Source organism: Uloborus diversus, chromosome 1 (assembly GCF_026930045.1).
Source record: "Uloborus diversus isolate 005 chromosome 1, Udiv.v.3.1, whole genome shotgun sequence".
Lineage (NCBI taxonomy): Eukaryota > Metazoa > Arthropoda > Arachnida > Araneae > Uloboridae > Uloborus > Uloborus diversus.
In genome coordinates this window covers 83,413,954-83,433,934 of record NC_072731.1, presented here as the reverse complement: position 1 = coordinate 83,433,934, position 19,981 = coordinate 83,413,954, and the positions used below count along the sequence as shown (strand labels likewise).

The following is a 19,981-nucleotide window of genomic DNA, read 5'->3' as shown; positions in this document are numbered from 1 at the left end:
ACATTTGAATCAGAAGATTTATTCGCTACTGAATGTTTTTCTTTCTTTTTTTAAATATAAATATCTGGTTTAGAAACATGAATTTACTAAAGAATAGCTTTTCTTCAATGAACCAAAGTACTGTCAAGCTATGTGTATGCTTAAATGCACTGCTGATGCTAAAAGGCAACTCTTTGAAGCAAATTTATTGAAACTTAGTAATGACTCATTCAACTTTTGTCCCATTCATTATCATTTTACCTGTTTATAAAGTGTATTAGACATTTAAGCACCGTTATATTTCATTCACTGTAGTTTTACTTAAAGCCCTTAGTTAGTTTAACTAACTTTACTAAAAGTTATATGATGAAGACAAATAAGAACAGTTTAGTTTTTAGATGTTTATTGATTGATCACAAGTAAGTGCTTCAATGAGGTAGAAGCATTCACGTAGAACTTTCGCTAATGCTCATTTCCAAAAAAATTCCAGTTTGAAATTAAATAGTACTATTCTCTTCATGTAACAAGGTCATGAAATTTTTTTATGAAGTCATGAAAAAGTCTTGGAAAAGTCATGGAATTTTTTCATCCGAATAGAGTATGAACCCTGTTTTAATTAACAACTTAAATCGTTTTAAAACACTGCATTTTATTTAACATACAATGCTTTTCATGTAGGGCAAAGAAAGGAAACCATTATCATTGGTAACGTAAATCAGGGAAATTTGGTGAACTTAATCAGGGAAATCAGGGAAAAGTCAGGGAACTTTTTTTTCCTGTTCCTGTCGCCACCCTGCTTAACTCTTAAGGGCATTAAAAATGCTTCAAAGATTTAAAATATATATATTTAACTTTTTTCCTTCAACTGATCAATAAGGAACTCAAATTATCTTGATTAAGTCCTGTCACGTCAGATTTTCTCAATATTTGCAGATTGTACAAAGGATACTACTTTAGCTAAAAGGCTCTCATGTGAATTATTTTCTGCAAACCAACACGTCACAAAACTCGAATAAACAAGGTATATTTTTTAGAAATTAACAGGTTTTACAAATGGTCGGACAGAAAACGGAATAGGATGTACAGTATTTTCATTATCTTACGAAAAATTTTAATATTTCTTACTCTGTACACAGAAATAGAAAAACAGGCAACATAAAATTCAAAGAAATGTCTTGATTAAGCTGGAATTCAGTTAAAAGGGATTTAAACTACTTGAGGTTCTACAGTAGTTTTGCATAACAAAATTAAATACAATAAAGTAAAATACAAAAAAAAAATGTCGAAATTAAAAACGAACAAATAAACAATAGATTTTATCACTCAAGAAGTAACTTTGTCTTAACTGTTGGTAATCATGGAAACTAAAAAAATCTGAAACTTCACTATTCTTGAATTTTGTCGACTTTTATACCTTTCTTCAGAAAACGCTGAATTTTCCAGCTTTTTTTATCAAGACAATTTTTGTGCTTTGTCCATATACTTATGCTACAATATGCTACGAGTACCCCACCTTTCCCCTAAAAAAAGACAAAAAAACCCACATTTCTTTTCAAAAACCCAGCTTTAGTTGGGTTTTTTTTGGGTTTTATTTAAAAAAACCCAAAAAACCCTGGGTCCATGGGCTTTTTTTTAAAAAACCCGGGTTTTTGCCAACCCTGCTTCTTCTACTAAATAAACCTAATATGAGAAAAAAGCAACAGTAGATTCTTGTTCTAGGAGTTATAAGCTTTCCAATCATATATAACTCTTAGGGATTTGTTTAAATTGATTTTCTGACCTCTTGGTTTCATGTTAGCTGGAATTCACTAACATCTAAATTCGTTTTCCTCATTCTAATACCTTTTATACCTTTTAGGAAAGGAAAACTAAATCCCATAATTGAGTCACAAAAATGGGTAATCTTGGCAAAACTGCAAGCCGTGAAACAGTAAATAGGCTACAGGGCAAAGACAAGATTCTACTAATTAGGATGGTATATGAGTATCAAACAAAATAATGAATTAAGAAAAAAATTATCTAGATATCAGAAACTGCAAGCATTTTACAACTAAAAATTCAGTGAAATGCAATGAAATCAAAATAAATCAATTGGATGTTAAAACTTAATTTTATTGACCAATTTTGATAGATTTGGTTGATTGTTAAAATTCTAAATTTGATTGAAAATGTTCATCTGTTAATTTGCTGCTTGATTTTTACCAGTCATGTTCACAATTGTATGTGCTACTGCACTGTGGACACAGACCTAGAAAACTTAGAATAATTGTTGATTTTGAAGGTTCTGGAAAAATCGAAGAATTTGAGAAAGAATCGGTGAGAATTGAATGAAAGCGGTTTTGAAACATTGGTGAGGAATTGTTCCTATGTTTTGACCTGTTCCTTTTAAATATCACCCTGAAATTGATGAATCAGCAAATTCTAATATCTTTCAATCAGACTATATAATGGGGGGGAGGGAACAGAGAAGGAATAAACTGAGATAAGTTTTACTATGGCAGTAGTACACTTAGGAAAAATTCTGCACTTGAAAAGAGCATGAGTCCAAAATTTTCGAAAATAAAGTGTCAAAAACAATTATATTTTTGCTGGTCTAAGGATGTTTGGGGTTTTTTTTTTCAGAAAAATTTGAGCAAAGCGTTGCGAGAAAATGTTTTGAAAGAAACTGAAGTCTTAAAAATATTTTGGTTGTCTTTATTATTGTAAAAATAGGGGGGCGGAGGCTTGTAAAAATTTTGAAACTGGAGTTTTAAAAATGCAAATTTGGCAGCCTTTGGTAAACTTAGGAGAAGAGGTTCGGCTGTTCTTACTCGAAAGTTTTTTGAATCAGAAGCATTAAAGAATAAACTTTTGGCTATATTTTGATGACTTAGGGAAGTGGGGGGGGGGGGGGGGGGTCGGGGCTCTAAATGTTTGCGACTTCAGCTATCTTTGGTGAATTTAGGGAAAGTAGTTCCGAGTTACTCTCTCAAACATTTTTTGAAACTAAAGTATTAGAAACTCTGTTTTAGGCTATCTTTGGGTGAATTAAATGAAAAGGGATTCTAAGGCAACAAACTTTTTTTTTTGTGTTTTTCTCGTTGAAACTCGTACTGAAAACATGAAGAAAGCAGCTTAAGGGCAGCTGTTTTAAGCTTTTGCCCAGCTTAAAGGCTTGGATAAATCATAGATCCGGTTCTGTTTAAAAATTTTCCTAGACAGACTGGTACAATGTTATGTATTGAGCAGCTTCTAAGCACAAGTCAATGCTCTAAATACTCAGTTTTTCAGACTAGAGATTTTTTGCTTTAATGTAAGTAATGATATTTGAATTCTAAATCTAGTTGTGTATTTCAATTTACAATACAAGGCTAAGCAAAATGCAAAAGTTGCCAGGTGTGCAATTTTTGTTGAATTACACCTTTTTGAGAAAACTTTAAAACTACTTCAATACAGAATCTAATTGAGGTAATTAGCTAAAACTTGTCCATGAATTGAACAACATCAGAAAAAATCTGCGTACTTTAAGTGTCAAATAATCTTTCGATGAGATTAAATTTAGCATGACACTGAAATGTTTGATGTTCGGTTTTTAAATTATCTTATATTGTGTTAATTTTTTACTTTTTGTTTTTAAACCTAACTAATATGCAATATTATAAAATGTATTTAAATAGGTAGATGTAATCACTATAAGGAAGTAAAAAAAGAGGAGTTATGGTAATATCTTGTGCTTCAGCAGTGATAATGGCCATTAACATTAAGCAGGTAAATAATAATGCATTTTATGTGCATTTAAAAACTAAATACAGTATAACTTCGATTTAACGATTTCCTCAATTTAATGATACATTTCACTGGTCTGGATGTGACTGTATTATGTCTATGCTCCTTGATTTAACAATATCTTTAATTTAAGGATGACTTTTTCCAGTTCCATGACAATCGTTAAATCGAGGTTATACTGTAATGAAGTTTTTTTTTTTTTGTTCTTAGAAAATATGCTTCTATTTTGCCATAGATTTCATCAAATTAACATTACTTGCATTGTAACAGTGAGTATAAGAATCAGTAACTGTGGAGTGCCACAAATTCACCAATGTCAGAAAGATCGATTTTTTTCCTTTTTTTTTACCATCTTGCTTCGAATTTAATTTTCATTCTTATTTTATATTGGCCTATGATCCTCCAAATTGAGATTTTTTGCAAAACAATTGTCTTTAACATACAATTTGTGAATAATTAATTCTGTTTTATTATTATTCATTATATGCATGCCGAGTGATGTGACAGGTAGCAACAAAGAAACACACCGCCAGCTCAGTCATTTCCAGCCAAGGACTGCAGTTTCGTGCTTATTAGCACTCACCAGCCCAGCATAGGAAAGTGACTGAGCTGGAGATGAAAAACCTCTTAAGGAAGCCAAGAGTGCCAAACAAATTGGTAGCTAATTCTATATTAGCTTCAGTCCTCGACTGGAAATGACTGAGCTGGAGATGAAAAACCTCTTAAGGAAGCCAAGAGTGCCAAACAAATTGGTAGCTAATTCTATATTAGCTTCAGTCCTCGACTGGAAATGACTGAGCTGGCGATGTATTTCTGCTTCAGCTCTGGCTAATGGGCGGGTAATTTACTGAGTAGTATACCAGCAACAAAGAAACTCAAAAATACAAAGAATTCAGCACGTAAAAGCTAATTGTGAATGATTTTGGACATTGCAATTGAAAACAAATGCCTTAACTTTTAAAAATAACACCAGGTATTTTCAGTTTACACCGTTTTATTATTTTTTGGTGATAGTTATTCCAAGAGCAGTTATTACTTTTGGATTTAAAAGGTTTTTAAGTATCAGCTGAAAGAATTAGCTATCATAAGTCTTTTTGAATGATTATAAACTATTCAATTGTAATATGAAGTAATTCATGAATATTTTGAAATTTGCATTGTTTTCTTTCTTCAATTTTAAGATACCACTTAAAGTTACCTAATTTCTTTATATGGTCTGAAATCCGCAAAACTACTTCTCCCCAAGTTGGGCGAATTTTGACCTTGCTGTATTTTAGTATGTATACAGTGTATACATTAAAGTTTTAGGGGGAAAAGTAGCAAATAATGTTTAGGTGTGCAGGAAAATTAATTTATCTTACAGCTTTAATTATCAATGTTAGTGTTTTTGTGTGGGATACTTAACATAAGAACTTTTTAAACAAAAAAAAGCATTGAAATGTAAAAATTGTTAGTTTCTGACTACATTATTTTGTGACAGAAATACTTAAATTATCTTTTCTTTTTTTTTACGAGTGAAAATAAACCCCTTTGTGGTGAAAAAAACTTAAAATCAGTTTTATCCATAAAGGTTCCATTTTTTCCTCTTCTGTTCCCATTGCTATCTAAAACTATATTCAATCTGAAGCATGATGTTTTAACATCAAAATTTTCTTTTTTGCAGATTCAAATGAATGTCCATTTTGAATTGAGAAATTAATTTTGGCTGTTCTGAAGCTACTATTCAAAGAAACATCACTATGTCTAGCTCAGTGTCAGAGGAAAATTTGGAGAAAAAATTTCAAGGTGTGGCAAACACTCAGGATTCTATACAGACTTTGTCTTTATGGCTACTGCATCATAAAGCTCATCATCAAAAAATTGTTGCTGCTTGGATGAAAGTTTTACAGAGAGGTAAGAAAAAAATGGTGCTTGTAAATTCACTTAAATTATTCAACAGTGTTCTTTTGTTGCCACTTATGATTAAAATTTCATATTGCAACCTTAAAGTGGGGGGGGGGGAGGAAGGAGCATTGTCAAAGTTTTTTAAATTTCAAATTGAACTCCCCTATCTCATTAGAAATGTTTTATTGATCACAAAAATAGTATTCTTTTTTCTATATCATTAAAATTGAGCCTTTTAGTTTTAGCCTCTAGCCTTTTACTGTTTTTGTATGGTATGCCATTACTTTGAGTGACGGGCGAATGAAATCAATATTCATTATAGTATATATTGATATAATTTGTTTTGCTTCCAACTTCATTAGTCCTAACTTTAATGTATTTGCATAGTTTTAATTTAAAATATAACTTATTTGTAAAATTATTGACACAAACAAAATCTTTTTAATAATGCGTAATTAAATTTCGGCTGGAATTTTGTTTTAAAAACTTATTTGGACATGGAGGTCTACTACTAGTCCAATGAGTTCAAAATTCGTCACATGTGTGTCGATGGTTCTTCTTAAAACATAATTGGAATTTGGCACTCGGCCAAAGTGCTACTCGGTACATCTCTAGTTGCAACATTAAAATATTTAATAAATGTATCTTTTTCATCAACAAAGGCCAAAACCCAAGAATTAAAACAAAATCCCAAGAACCCAATATATCTAAAGATCCAAGCATTAGCTGCCTTAATTAAAGCCATTCTTTCTCTTAAACATATTCAAAACATTAAAATGTAGCGGAAAACTTAAATACACTACTATCTTACCTTGCTTATCTGGAAATGCTAAAAAAGTGATAAATCCAAAAATACTACTGAATAAATATCATTACATTTTACAATAGGAATATTGTGCAAAGAAATGGTCAGTGTTTGTTATCATGATTATTAGTTTGAGATAACTGAATTAATAAGACATCAACACAACTTGTACATTTCTTTAACAGAAATTTTAGACAGCTAGAAAAGAGAATGCTACTATGTGCACAGCTATATTTTTGTAGTAATTATTATTCTTCTGCTGGAAATAAAATTTTTATTGTTAGAATTATATATATTGCATCATATTATCAGGATAATCAGGATTTCTAATTCAAAACTGGGTGCTGCGAAATTAATAATTCAGTGAAAGTGTAATACTTATGTGTGTGCAGGTTTTGAAAAAACCAAAGGTTGTTTTTTTTTTTTTAATACACTGGTTGTTTCGGGTTTTTGATGAAAAACCCAAGCTTTTTTTTTGGGGGGGGAGGGGGGGGCTTTTCAAAAATGATTTCAATTTCCATTTAAACATTTGTGCCAAACTACTGCCTTGCTACTTATAGTTTTGAAAGAGTTATATATAATTTTAAATCATGCATTTATTTCCAATGCAGTACATTATGAAAAATGTCAAAATTGAAGGGAAAAACAAGGAATTTGAAAATAGTTTAATACAAAATTCTTTCATCTAAAACATGACTATTTATGAAGGAAACATTTACCTCTATTCAGAAACAAATACTGTGAGTAACGTTGTGAGTAAAGTGCTCCTTGTAATCCCGACTGAGTTTTAGGATAAAATAAGCAACACAAACCATAAACTTGAATAATACCATGTATTTTAAAATTCATTGCTTTGAGAAATTAAAAATAAAAATTTGAAGTGTTAAAATTAGTAATTATCAAGACAAATAATAAATCTTGCATGTAATAATGTGGGAATATCTGATAAGTATTCAGGTATGGTTGCATTTAAAGGAATATGGTTCAGCCATCACACAGGTTAGGCTAATTTAATGTGATTGTTGTAATCTTAACTTTTTCACTTGGCAACCTCATGCAAAAACCTGATGTCAAAAAAGAGAGCTTGGGCAAGTCACTACTGTGATAGGAACAGAGGACCCTTGGGAGTGACATCAAAAAAGAGATTCCGTGTCAAAGTTTTACGAAGCAATTTTCCCAAAAATGCAGACAGGGTTCATATGGGTCATGGAAATCCTGGAAAGTCATGGAAAAAAAATAAACAAATTTCAGACCTGGAAAAGTCATGGAAAATTGAAATTTTCATACAAAGTCATGGAAATTTATTTTAGGTCATGGAAAAATGTCCTAGGCAAAGTTAAAGAAACAATAACTAAAAGAGCATTTGAAATCTTGCGTGATTTAACAGTATTGCACATAAAAATTGTTAAAACTGGAAAATTGAACTATCCTGAAAACAAATCTGAATTTTAAAATCTCATTGCATCCACTTCTGTAGTAGCCGCTCATCTTTTTTTTTTTTTTTTTTGCAATGTTATTTTAGTGGTTCAACATTACTCATTTTGAATTTACCATTATTTTCAATGCCTTTTATATTCTGTAGTAGCGAACTTCCACGTTCTTGATTTCGCCCACCCAAAAAATGCAATTCCATTGCATCCGAGTTAGTTTCCATGACTCATAAACACTTAATAATTAAATTTATCAAAGTTTATCTTTATTTGTTGAAGGTTTTAGAAAATGAAGATATGTAGTCAGACCATACAATACTGAAATAGGGAAATTCTAATACTCTGCCCAACATTCGATTTGCAAAACTAATTCATTCAATTCAAAGCTACTTTCAATGTCAAGAATCAAACACTATTTTCTAGAATTTCCGAACCTATCAATTTAAACTAATGTATGCATTTGAAAATGTGCAAATAAGTAAACAAGTACATTTGAATCAGAAGATTTATTCACTACCTACTGTTTTTTTTTTTTTTTTTCTAATATCTAGTGTAGAAACGTGAATTAACTAAAGAACGTTGCTTTACTTTAAAGAATTAAAATACTGTCAAGTTATGTGGATGATAAATGTACTATTGACATTAAAAGGCAACTTTTGAAGCACATTTATATCAAAACTTAGTAATGACTCATTCAACCTTTGTCGCATTCATTATCATCCTGCCTGTTTATAAAAAGAAAAAAATAGGCCTTTATGCATCATTATATTCCATTCACTGCATTTTTATTTTGTTTAAATTTGTATGAAGACGAATAAGAATAGCTTACATGCAATATGTCAGACAGTCCAGTTATTGCATCCAAAAATATTGCATGTAGGTTGGTATATTGCATATAGCACTACTTGGGCGGTAACTTATTGCTAAGAATAGTTTAGTTTTTTAGGTGTATGCTGACATTTTTTCAATCGCAAGTAAGTGATTCAATGAGGTAGTGACATTCAAGTAAAAGTTCTGCTAGTGCTCATTTCCGAAATTTGGCAAGTTTGATATTAAATAGTACTATTCTCTTCGTGTAACAACGTCATGAAATTTTTTATGAAGTCATGAAAAAGTCTTGGAAATGTCATGGAATTTTTTCATCCAAATAGAGTATGAACCTTGTGCAGAAGAAAAAAGAAGAAAACATTTGAAATTTATTTTTTAAAAAAAATTGAAATCATATGCTTTTTTACTTTTGCATACTCAATAAATTGTCGAAAGCTGTTAGTTACTGGACTTAGTATTGAGCAATATACTTGTGATATGAAGTTGTTTCTAAAGTAAATGTTTTTAATATGCAATAAGTTTTGAAAAAACCTGCTTTACCGAGTTAATGGATTCTTTCAAGTGGACCCACCCAAAAATACCCAGCTGGGTTTCTTCGAGCGAGGCACGGTTTGGGAAACCCTGCTTATATGTGGTTAAGATTTAGATTTATTGACTTATTAGATTTACTGACTTATTGACTAATAAGTCAGTAAATCTAATATGTGTATATTATAAGTTGAACTGTGAATGTCATTTTTTACCTATTATTGGTAACATATCAGTCGAAAACTATTCATGATCACTATTTCTGCAGCAAAAATTAGTCACAGATTAACTCTATTTTACTTGGCCAATGATGTTGTTCAAAATGGGAAAAGAAAAGGCTTTGTACAGTTTGGAAACTCATTTGCAGAAGTGTTACGGGAAGCTACATTACTTGTAAGGTGAGTTCATGAACTGTTTTCTTTTATTTTCTAATTGTTTTTGTTCTTTGAGTTGAAAACTTTAAAGCTTTTAAAATTGAATCATTGTGTGTGTATACTGGGGTTTGCCAAAGTGAACCCAACCTGAAAAGACTCACCCCATTTTCTTCCAAGCATGGCCATTTAGAAAAACACCTTGTAGACTGAGTGTTTTCTGAATTAATGCTACATTCATTACTTACTTAAGATACAACTAGGATTTCCAATCCCGCAGGATCCCATGGGATTGGCTTAACTTTCCTAAAAGTTAAAATTTTAATGTCAAATAAAACCCCTTGCTTTTTAGGTTGAAATGTGTTTGGTACTTGAATAGTGGTCTTCTCAGATTTCATACACCAACTGTAGAGTAGGCTACAAAGTTACATCCCAATTAGCAACTATCATTCAGTTTGGAAAAATCCAATGTGTTTTAACAAAGCATCGCTCATATGGAATGGGAAAGCCTTTTTGCAAACAAAAAATAATACTTTTAACAAAAGCGCAAGTTGCGGCTCCACTGCATTTGGTTTTACTGAGATTAAATAATTGCCGGTGTTTAGAAAAGGATCCCCATAAACTTCACCACCTTCTAAAATAGACCTTTCTTTTCTTATGGGGGGGGGGGTCTGTGGTGATTCCCGCATCCCCACCTTTAATTATCCTCCATTTCAAAATCATCTTTCATTCTGCGCCGCAATGTTTGCTTTGTGTAAGAAACAGCTGTGTGTTTTCTTTCTCTCGTCTGTCCTCAAAGAATGAAAAAGAGACGAATCTGTTAACTGCCTGCGTGCAAGTGTTGGTTTCTCAACGCTCGTCCAGGTATGACGTTATAGGTTGAAGCATGATTTCAGTTTTGCTGTTGCCAAGTGTCCAATGAAGGATTGGCGGTTGCGTAGCAAGTTCGGTTTGGTTGAATGTTAATAGTGTTATTTTCTTGTTTTCATGGAAGTTTTAGTGATCGGCAACAGTGAGGACACAAAAAAGCTACGGAGCTGTGAAAGTGGTTGAACGTACAAATGACGGTTGGAAAGATAGCGTCTCTTGAGGAGATGAGCGTGGGATGAGGAACGGTAATGACTAATGGAGTGGATGGCTGTTTGGAGCCAAATCGTGATTGCGCTGACTTCGCAGCGAGAAAGGAAGGGATCTATGTCTTCTCAAGATGGAGCATCAACTAAGTTTGTTCGTAAATTGTATCAATCCTTTTATTAGTTTTTCCTATTAATGGATATGATATAAAAAGTGAGGAAAATCGTGGGGATAAGAAAATTTGGCTTTTGGAACGAGCATGTTCCGCTTTTTCGGTTTCACAACAGTTGATGGTGCCTGACCCAATGCACTTCATTAATCTGGGGTTTTGTCAATATTTGCAAAAGAAGTTGTGGATTTGTGCCAGTTGCAGTCTTGGTAAAAGTTTTTAAATAACTTCACAAATTTTAGTTTCTTTAATAATCACTCTAAAGAGACATTAAAAAACTTGAGCTGCTTAATGTAATGCACTGTCATGCGAATCATCCTGTGTTTCTTCCAAGTTTCTGTCGCCTCTTTTAAAATTGTGCCGAATATTGTAGATTGCTGAGCTGATATATCCAACATAATTTCAAGGTATGACCCACATTTATAATATTAGCTTCACGGTGACAAAGACATCGGAAGGCACTTTCTGCAGGTTTAAGAACCTAAATCGGGTTAGGTTTTTCGGAAAAACATATTGTGCACTTTTAGTAAGTTAAAACTTTGGAGTGCATTTCATAAGCTTACAGAAATGCTTCAATATTGCATTCAGTCGACTGCAGTGGATTTTGCAATCTGTAATACACTTTTTCAATTTTTCCTTTTTCTAATCCATAATTTTCTGGGTTTCAAATTTTATTGATGGTTTCCAAAAACTTTTTTAATTTTTCTGCATTTTCTCAATTGCCCAACAGATGAAAACTGAAACCTTAAATGAGAAAACAGGGTTGCCACGCACCTGGAAAATATGGAAACCTGAAATTGTCAGGGAAAATGAAAACCACCTAAAATCGTCAGGAAAAGTCACAAATTATTAAAATTTCTGGAAATGTCAAGGAATTCCTTCTCAATTTTTGTATTTGATGGGTGAAACTGTTGCGTAAAAATGTGGAAGTGCGGTAAATGTCACATTGCAGATAAGTGAATTTTCCTGATAGTTGAGTTATAAAGCTCTGATTTATATAATTACATTTTAGTTTGCTTCTTGTAAAAAAAAATCAAGCTATACTTAGCTGGAAATTACTAGTATTTTAATAGCCTTCTTTCTGCTTTTTTTTTTCTTTTTCATGAGATGAATGATCTTAAAAGTCTAAGCTTTCAAAATTTTAGTTTTTATAGGTTAAAACTTGTTCTTTAACAGGGGTCTGTCCAGGATTTTTCACAGGGTCCGTTTTTTGTGAAAAATCAAATAATTTTGTGAAAAATGAATTAATTTTGTGAAAAATCAAAAAATTTCGCAAAAAAAATTTTTTTTTGTTAAAACTAAATTTTAGAATTTAGAGATGGCACAAACTACATCAATTAAACTTAACCCTTCAAGCGGCTGTGACGTAAAATTCCTTCATCCAGCGATGTATCGAAGAGCGGCCGTGTCGAAATATTTCGCCATGAATATTCTTCCATAGAATTTTACGCTGCAACCGTTCTCGAAGCAGAATATTCAAGGCCAAATTTTTCGACACGGCCGCTCTTCAGTACATCACTGGGTGAAGGAATTTTACGTCACGGCCGCTTGAAGGGTTAAAGTTGAGTGTTTTCCTCTTCTACGTCGAGAAAATCATTCTGGATTTTTTTTTCTGATATTTGACCGGGGGGGGGGGGCATCGCTCTTTCAAGTATCAATATTTATCAACCAGTCTACATAATGTTAAATTATACTAGATATATTTCTGTACAGTACTTAAAATAATTGTAACAAAAATATAAATAAATAAAATAAAATTCAGAATAGGATTCAGCATTTAACTTTTTGACCCAAGACACTCTTAAAAAGCACAGAATTTCGTTTAAAACTTTTAAATTCCGTGATTTTAACAAAAATAAAAAGATAGTTCAATTGTTTACCTCTTAACAAAGCGAAATAATCATTAAAAATTCGAAAAATCGGATTCCCATAGCAGATGCAAAGAGATCACAATTCTCAAAGTGAAGGCATCAAAAGTATAAAAACGGCTTGTAAAAGAAATATTTTTGATAAAATTATTTTAAAATTGCATTTTAGAGTCCTATGATAAACATATCATTAATATCTGTGGGCACAGTTAACCCAAAAAATAAAATAAACCATCTATTTAGCATTTTAATTTTTGACTCATAATAGAAAATGGAATTTTGCTTTAGAAACTTGAAAAGAGAGTTCTAACAGAAATAAAGAGACTTTTCATTTATTCGAATCCTAATAAAGCGAAGTTAGCTTGAAAAAAGAACAAAATTTGATTCTCATATCGGATGTTAAAAGATTGCATTTTTCAAAATGTAGACATCTAAAGAAAAAAAAACGGTAATTTAAAGTTTATTTAAAGTTAATCATCCTTGTTAGCATCGAAAAATCAAAACCCATATAATTTTTTCCCAAAATAACAATTAAACATCGCACCGCACAGTAAAAACGCAAATATTGACAAGCTGGCAAAATGATGAGAATATTTTCTAATCTAGTCATTATAAAGGTTCAACGCCAGACCCTAAGTGGTGATAATTTTGAAGTTGGTAACACTATCTGAAGCGATCATATTTTTTCCTCACCCTTACTATCCCTTTGCAGTTCTAAGTTCATTTCGCAGATATATATTATTATTGTTTATTAAATCATGAGTGGAGAAAAGTGCTTACCAATGCCTTTTCAGAAAAGTTTACAAAAACACCGCTGCTAATTAGCTGTGATAAAACAAACAACCATTATATTTATTTGGCAGTAGCAATTATTTATCGCTTGCAGGAGCATCCCAAGAGTGCCGATTTTTTTTTTCTTCAAAATTAGCCGATTTTGTATAACCTGATCCCTCTAATTTGACTTTAAAAAAGGTTCCAAAAATTATCGGTTTTTACACAGAAATATGCGTTATTTTGCTTTCAGATTTGCTCTTTCAATAAACAATTTGACAGATCCGATCTTGTTTATCAGAATTTTGTGAAGGGTCCGTTTTGTTTGATCGGGATTTTGTGAAAGGTCCGTTTTGTTTGATCGGGATTTTGTGAAAGGTCCGTTTTGGTTGATCGGATTTTTGTGAAGGGTCCGTTAACAGACCCAAATATCCTCTGGCCAGACCCCTGTTTAAAAAACATGCCAACATTGAAAGTGACTTCGCCGAAAATTGCTTAGTATATTTGAGATTTCAGTTCTTATGCATCCTTTAAACTTTTCCATTATTTCAATGGTTGGAAGTTATTTTAATTAATTCTGGATTAGACTGACTTTATTTATTTATTTTTGCAAACTTTACCTGTATTGAGTTAATTAGCAATTACATATTTTTTGTAAAAATACTAAATTGTAAAAAAAATGAGGATTTAAATTTTTTTTTGTTGTTCTTCATTTGTTTTTAAAGCTAAGGATTTATTTAAAAAATCTTTTTAAGATAAAAATTAAAGTTCAGGTTAGAAGAATAGTATAATAATTTTCTAAATTCTTATGTATTAAGAATATAAATTTTAAATTCAATTATCATTGCAGAAAATATTTAGAGTACATTTTTACTTTTGGAACAGAATAAACTATAATTTTTATGGATCCTTGCTTGCTAAAGAAAGATGTTATGATTTTATCCCTTTATCACAATGCTGATAATTTTTTCACATGTTTATGTTACGATTGAGAATAGTGGCAATGTTGATGTTTTGGAAACATCGATCGTGGTTTTTGTTAAAACATTAGTGCTTTAATTTTGAACATCTTTTTTTAAAATCATCAATGTTTTTTAAAAATATGTCACACCACTTGTTGAGAGTGTAGTATCAACAAGGGCATGTTAGTCAAAAATTTGAAGGAAGAATCTTGTAGCATTATGGACTGATGGAATGCTGTTATTCATGGTGCAATGAGGGAAGGAGACTAAAATCAAATGAGATTTCTTACAATATGCTCAGTTATGCTAGAATGGTCCTTAGCACATATCATCTTGCAAAAGGAAAAAGTTGCAAAGGAAGAAAATGCATAAAAAAAGTGCTAACAAAAAGTTCTGAACAAAATAAAATGTTTGCATTGAAAGAGGAACAAACTTTTGCACCCAATTGCAGAGATTTAAAGTATTAATTGGAAGTATCTGGTCTTTCAAAGCATTTGTAATTTAATTTTAAGTTTGTCTTAACTTAACCCAAATTTTGATAACAATTATTGATTATGTTTTGAAGCATTATTTGGTTAATAAAGTAGGTTTGTTTACAGTAAAAATTATATTGTATGGATAATAAATAACGTAAGTTGACATTCATTATCCTGGATTTTTTTCCAAAATCGACTGGAAAATCTGGAAATGTAAGGGAACTTCATTCTTGAACTTCTGTGGCAACCCTGGAAAACCAATTCATCCTCAGAAAAATATACTTCATTATATTATGTTCTTAATGGTAAATACATTGTTATTATATCAGACACAAAGCTTTCCCTACTCATCTTGCACAAAAGGGGGAAGGTGATTCAAATTTCCAATGCTGCTTGTGAGAATATTTGTTTAATGAGCGGCAAATGTCCGAAAACGTTTCCATGGAAAATCGTTGCAAGATTGGAAATCTCGCATGATTTTGCTCTCGATTCGATGGGCTCAAAAAGTTTTTTTTGAACCATTCTAACCTTAAACACACCTTAAAGTGACAAGGTTTCAATTTTTTTATATTTTTGTAGACAAACAGAATTTGCCAAGTGTCTTGTCTTTTATTTGTTGTATATTTTTAAGAAACTAATCTTCACAAAATGTTATCAAAAGAACATTTCATGTTATTCAATGAAGGAAAAGAAGTTTAAAATGTATTTTTTAGAATTTTTATTTGAAAATGTTTTTATTTATTTCAGAGATGATCAAATACGCTCGAATATTGGAAGAGTGTTTAATATTTGGGAAGAGAGAAGTGTATATTCACCTGAATTCATTGCAGAACTCAGAGCAATTTTAGGTATGATTTTGAATTTTTTTTCCTCCATTTTTCTTTTTGCTTTCAATGGCAATCAAACCAAAATTAGTTTTACTGCAATTACTTAATTGTAGTATTGTTATTATTATTAATATATTTTAATATTTACCTTAGCAAATACGCGTGTTCCAGCTACAGCGCCTTCTAAACTACTTGCAGAATTCAAGGTACGTTTAAACTGTTTAATTTTGTTCTTCAAATTTGTTCTTTATATCTTAAAATGACAAAGAACAATTTTTCTTACATTCATTTCAAAGCACTAAAGGGTTGAATGACAATTTGCAGTAGGGTGGTCCTTATAAGAGGTCCTTAAAAGGGTATTTTTAAAAAATTGTAAATTTTTTAGATTTTTATGACGAACCTCAAGGATCTTTACAGCCGCTACAAACTTTGAGTTTCTGGGGAAAATTGCTAAAATTCTATTTATTAAGTGTTTTTTCAACTTAAACTTATAATTGCAAAGATGATTGAATGAAAGGCGTCTTTTAGAAAAATGGAGTGCAAGTACAGATATATGCTTCTAAATTTCCTTCTCTAGCAACAGCAAGTATTACTTTTATCCTTTGTCTTTTGCATGAAATTTACAATACTCTTTCATCATTGCCAACGTATGCTTTGCTACATTATTCACAACTCTTTATCAGCAGGTGCAATCCCTCCCACAAACAATTGTGCACCCTCGCTCCCAAAATACTATACCCCCAAGAGCAAGAACGCTGCCTTCCTCCTTCAAAGGAAAAATGAAAAGAACCCACAAAAGCAATCTTAGCTAAAACTGCGATGGCACAGCCTGTACCATTACGCCCCTTCGTTTTTATGAGCTGTCCCAGTCTTTACTCATGAATGCATTACTTTTCGTAAGATCCATCCACTTTATCACCTTTCCACTTTATCACTTTTAAATTCCTTTTTGTTGGAAACTCTGAAAGCATGCTCAAGATCTTAAATAACCAAACTGTTATCCAACATAAAATCATGCAATCCATTTTGAAACTGCATCAGGATATTCCCTTCAAGGGCTTATTTTCTCCTGGTTTTGAAGCTTCTACCATTCTCTCTTTCATTTCTTAAGAAATATTATCATTAAAAGACATATGGGCAAAGAGTTCCTCCTAATGGCAATACCAGAAACTTGTTTACTACACACTTAACACCATGCAATCCAGAAAAATACTTTGTTCATCTTTTCTTCAAAAGGACCCATGCTCCTTAAGAAATCCGCGGTTAAGGGAGTTATATCAAAATCCTGACATTTGACTTGGTTATTAGTATAGCCTGGCTCTGATAAGTTCACGTCCTATACGCAGACTTAAATGCTTCCATTTGCGAAAATAGGGTTTAGAAAAGCTGGCATGAGTTGCGATAATGCTAATTGGCATGTGCCAATCTCAGAATTTTTCCTCTTTTAATCTATATACATAAATGCCTACTTCTGTATGTATGTCCGGGGTAAACTTCAAAACTGCAGGACGGATTTTAACCATTTTTTCACCACAGATAGCTATGTTATCAGTAAGTAACATAGGCTATAATTTATTCCTAAAAAACTTAGTTTTAAAAAGTTATGATGGAAAACTAAATTTCATGTAATTTCACCCATTAAATGATTAAATATAAAACCCATTGTTACAAAAATTCTTTGCCTAAAAACAGCAATATTAATAGTAATCATTATGAAAATTTTGAGTCAAAGCTTCTCTGGAGCAAGCATGACATTTATTGCTTTTTCAGGATTTTTATCCTCATTTATATGCATAAATGGCTACTTCTGTATCTAATTATGCCTGGGGTAAACTTCAAAACTACTGGAACGATTTTAACCATTTTTTTACCACAGATAGCTATGTTATTGGGACGCAACATAGGCTATAATTTATTTCTAAAATACTTAGTTTAAAAAAATTATGATGGAAAACAGTAAATTTCATGTAATTTCCCCATTATATGATTAAATATGAAGCCCATTACAAAAATTCAATACCTTACAACAGCAATATTAAAAGTAATCATTATGAAAATTTTGAATCAAGGCTTCTCCGGAAGCAAACATGAATTTAAAGTCATTTAAATATTTGAAAACTTTATTTTTTGCACACTTAGGAAAACATAGTTGACAGCTTTTTTTTGTGTGTGTGTGTGTTTGTATGTACTATTTAATTAAATAAAAAAAAGCACACTTTTTTTTAGGGATCTTCGTTTTTGTTAGTTCATATTTTGGAAATAGTTCATATTTTTTTATATGTCTTCTGTCTGACCACGGATTGTATAGAAAGACAAACATCCGTTTTACAGCCGGAAATGGACGAATCTATTATTTTTTACCAATGTCAGCTTTTGCAGAAGCAGAGTCTCTTTCAAATGAGCGGAATACGCGTATCAAATTTTTACTTTTTTCCCTTATTCACATAGATTCATCTTATCTGGACGTTTGAAAATTCCATGCAATGTGTGGTTGGACTGTAAATGTCGTGCTTTCGTTTCCAACTGAATACTATTTCGTTATTCATACTTATTGCTATTTTGCTTTTATGGGTAAGGAAGAAGCTCAATTTTTAATCACGTCAAAGCGGTGTGTTTTCAGTTTTTTCAGTTATAACAAAAATCGGATTAAAGTAGCGATTGTTTCTCACAATTATTACTGACCCAGGCAACACCGGGTTGAAGATGACATAACGTTTTCAATAAATCATGTTTTTTATTTTTTTAAAATTATTTTCGTGAGAAGTGTGAATTATTATCCGCACAGTTGTATTTGATCCTCATTGATTTGTGGACTTTGGTGTAAGCTAAATATTTCATCAAAATGCATTTTCCTGCCAACTTCTCATTTACTAATTAAAAAAATTTAAAAACTGTTTTCAGCTCAAATGTTTGACATTTAAACTACAGTAGGCGCCGCTTAATGTGATCGCTTTGGGACAAATATAATTTGATAACAGTAACCGACTAAGAACAATAACCGAAAAGAATCCAGGAGACACAAAATAATGAATTTTTTTCCAATTAAGGTTCATTTATTTTGGCAACCTCAAATTAAAATCACAATGACTCAACTGAATGCAGTTTTAAATTATAAATTAATTAAATTAACAGCTGAATTATAAAAAATTAAAGCTAAATTATGCAATTTTTAATCACATAGTAATAAGTGAAGTAAAATATGACCGTTTTCCCTGATATTCGTAAACCAGTTTCAAATCACATTTAGCTTCTCTATCTTTTCCAGCATGGTTTTGCTTATTGTTTAAACTTTAATTTAACTTCGCTTCGTTTTCTATCTCGACACAATGGAGTTCCTACATCAATGCGTGCAACATGTCCAGCAACTGAATTTTTTTTAGGTGCAAAAGAAAGTGTTCTTAGGGGAGTCTGTGGTCACTAGGGGCGAACTTTCTGTAGCTTCATTTTTAAAAAAATTTTGAACTGCTATTGAAAACCACAAAATGCTACACAGAAAGTTATCCTCATCAGTGTTTGCCTATGTATTTCTGTTAATTGAGGAATAAAAACAGGGAAAAATTGAAGTTCATGAAAAAGTAATAACAATAAACGAAGACGCTGATTACAATATCCGACTTTTTTTAACGTGTGTTAACATACAAGTGTTTCGGGACTTCGCGATTCTGATAACATTAAGCGAATGATAATATTAACCGTGATCACATTAAGCGGTGCCTACTCTAATATGTATTGAATAATTGCTTTTCATAGTATGTAGAGTTATATTTATTTTTGTAAAAGTAATGAAAGCTACTGCCCCCCCCCCCCCACTCTTCAATACTTTAAAACTCAGGGACAGTGGTGGCCACTAAGTTTTTCAGGTCTAGTGGGGATCTAGTGTATAAAACACACAAGGGACTTGTATATTTTATAAAAACTTGAAATAAAACTAATAATAATGCTGCAGATTATTTTCAACTGCCCAAAATAGTATTGCAGACTTTCTAGAAAGTTTCTGCTACTGGGCTCAACTCCCTCCCGAAACTTCATAAGTATGGGGAGGGGGGTTAAAAATACATTGAATTGAAAAGACAATGCTACATATTATAATGTATGCTAGTAACATGCATATACATTGTATTAGAATAATAATTTACAAAAAAAAAAAAAAAAAGCAGCTGTGGAAGTTGAATGTTTCTAAACTTGTGGCATTTTCTATACTATGGCTAATGTTAAATTAAAGGGTCATTGAGCATCCTCTTAAA

The 19,981-nt window shown here is 31.6% G+C and overlaps 1 protein-coding gene across 2 annotated transcripts in view; it reads left to right on the top strand.

Annotated features, from left to right (window-relative positions):
- LOC129234686 (regulation of nuclear pre-mRNA domain-containing protein 2-like) overlaps positions 1-19,981 on the top strand; it is a 67,007-nt gene that overhangs the window by 26,103 nt on the left and 20,923 nt on the right. For both annotated transcript variants that reach the window (XM_054868731.1, XM_054868730.1), the window contains exons 2-6: positions 3,636-3,726; positions 5,408-5,637; positions 9,488-9,617; positions 15,658-15,758; positions 15,891-15,943. In XM_054868731.1, coding sequence (XP_054724706.1) covers positions 5,484-5,637; positions 9,488-9,617; positions 15,658-15,758; positions 15,891-15,943 — 438 coding nt within the window. In that variant the 5' untranslated portion in view covers positions 3,636-3,726; positions 5,408-5,483. The remainder of the gene's footprint in view (positions 1-3,635; positions 3,727-5,407; positions 5,638-9,487; positions 9,618-15,657; positions 15,759-15,890; positions 15,944-19,981) is intronic.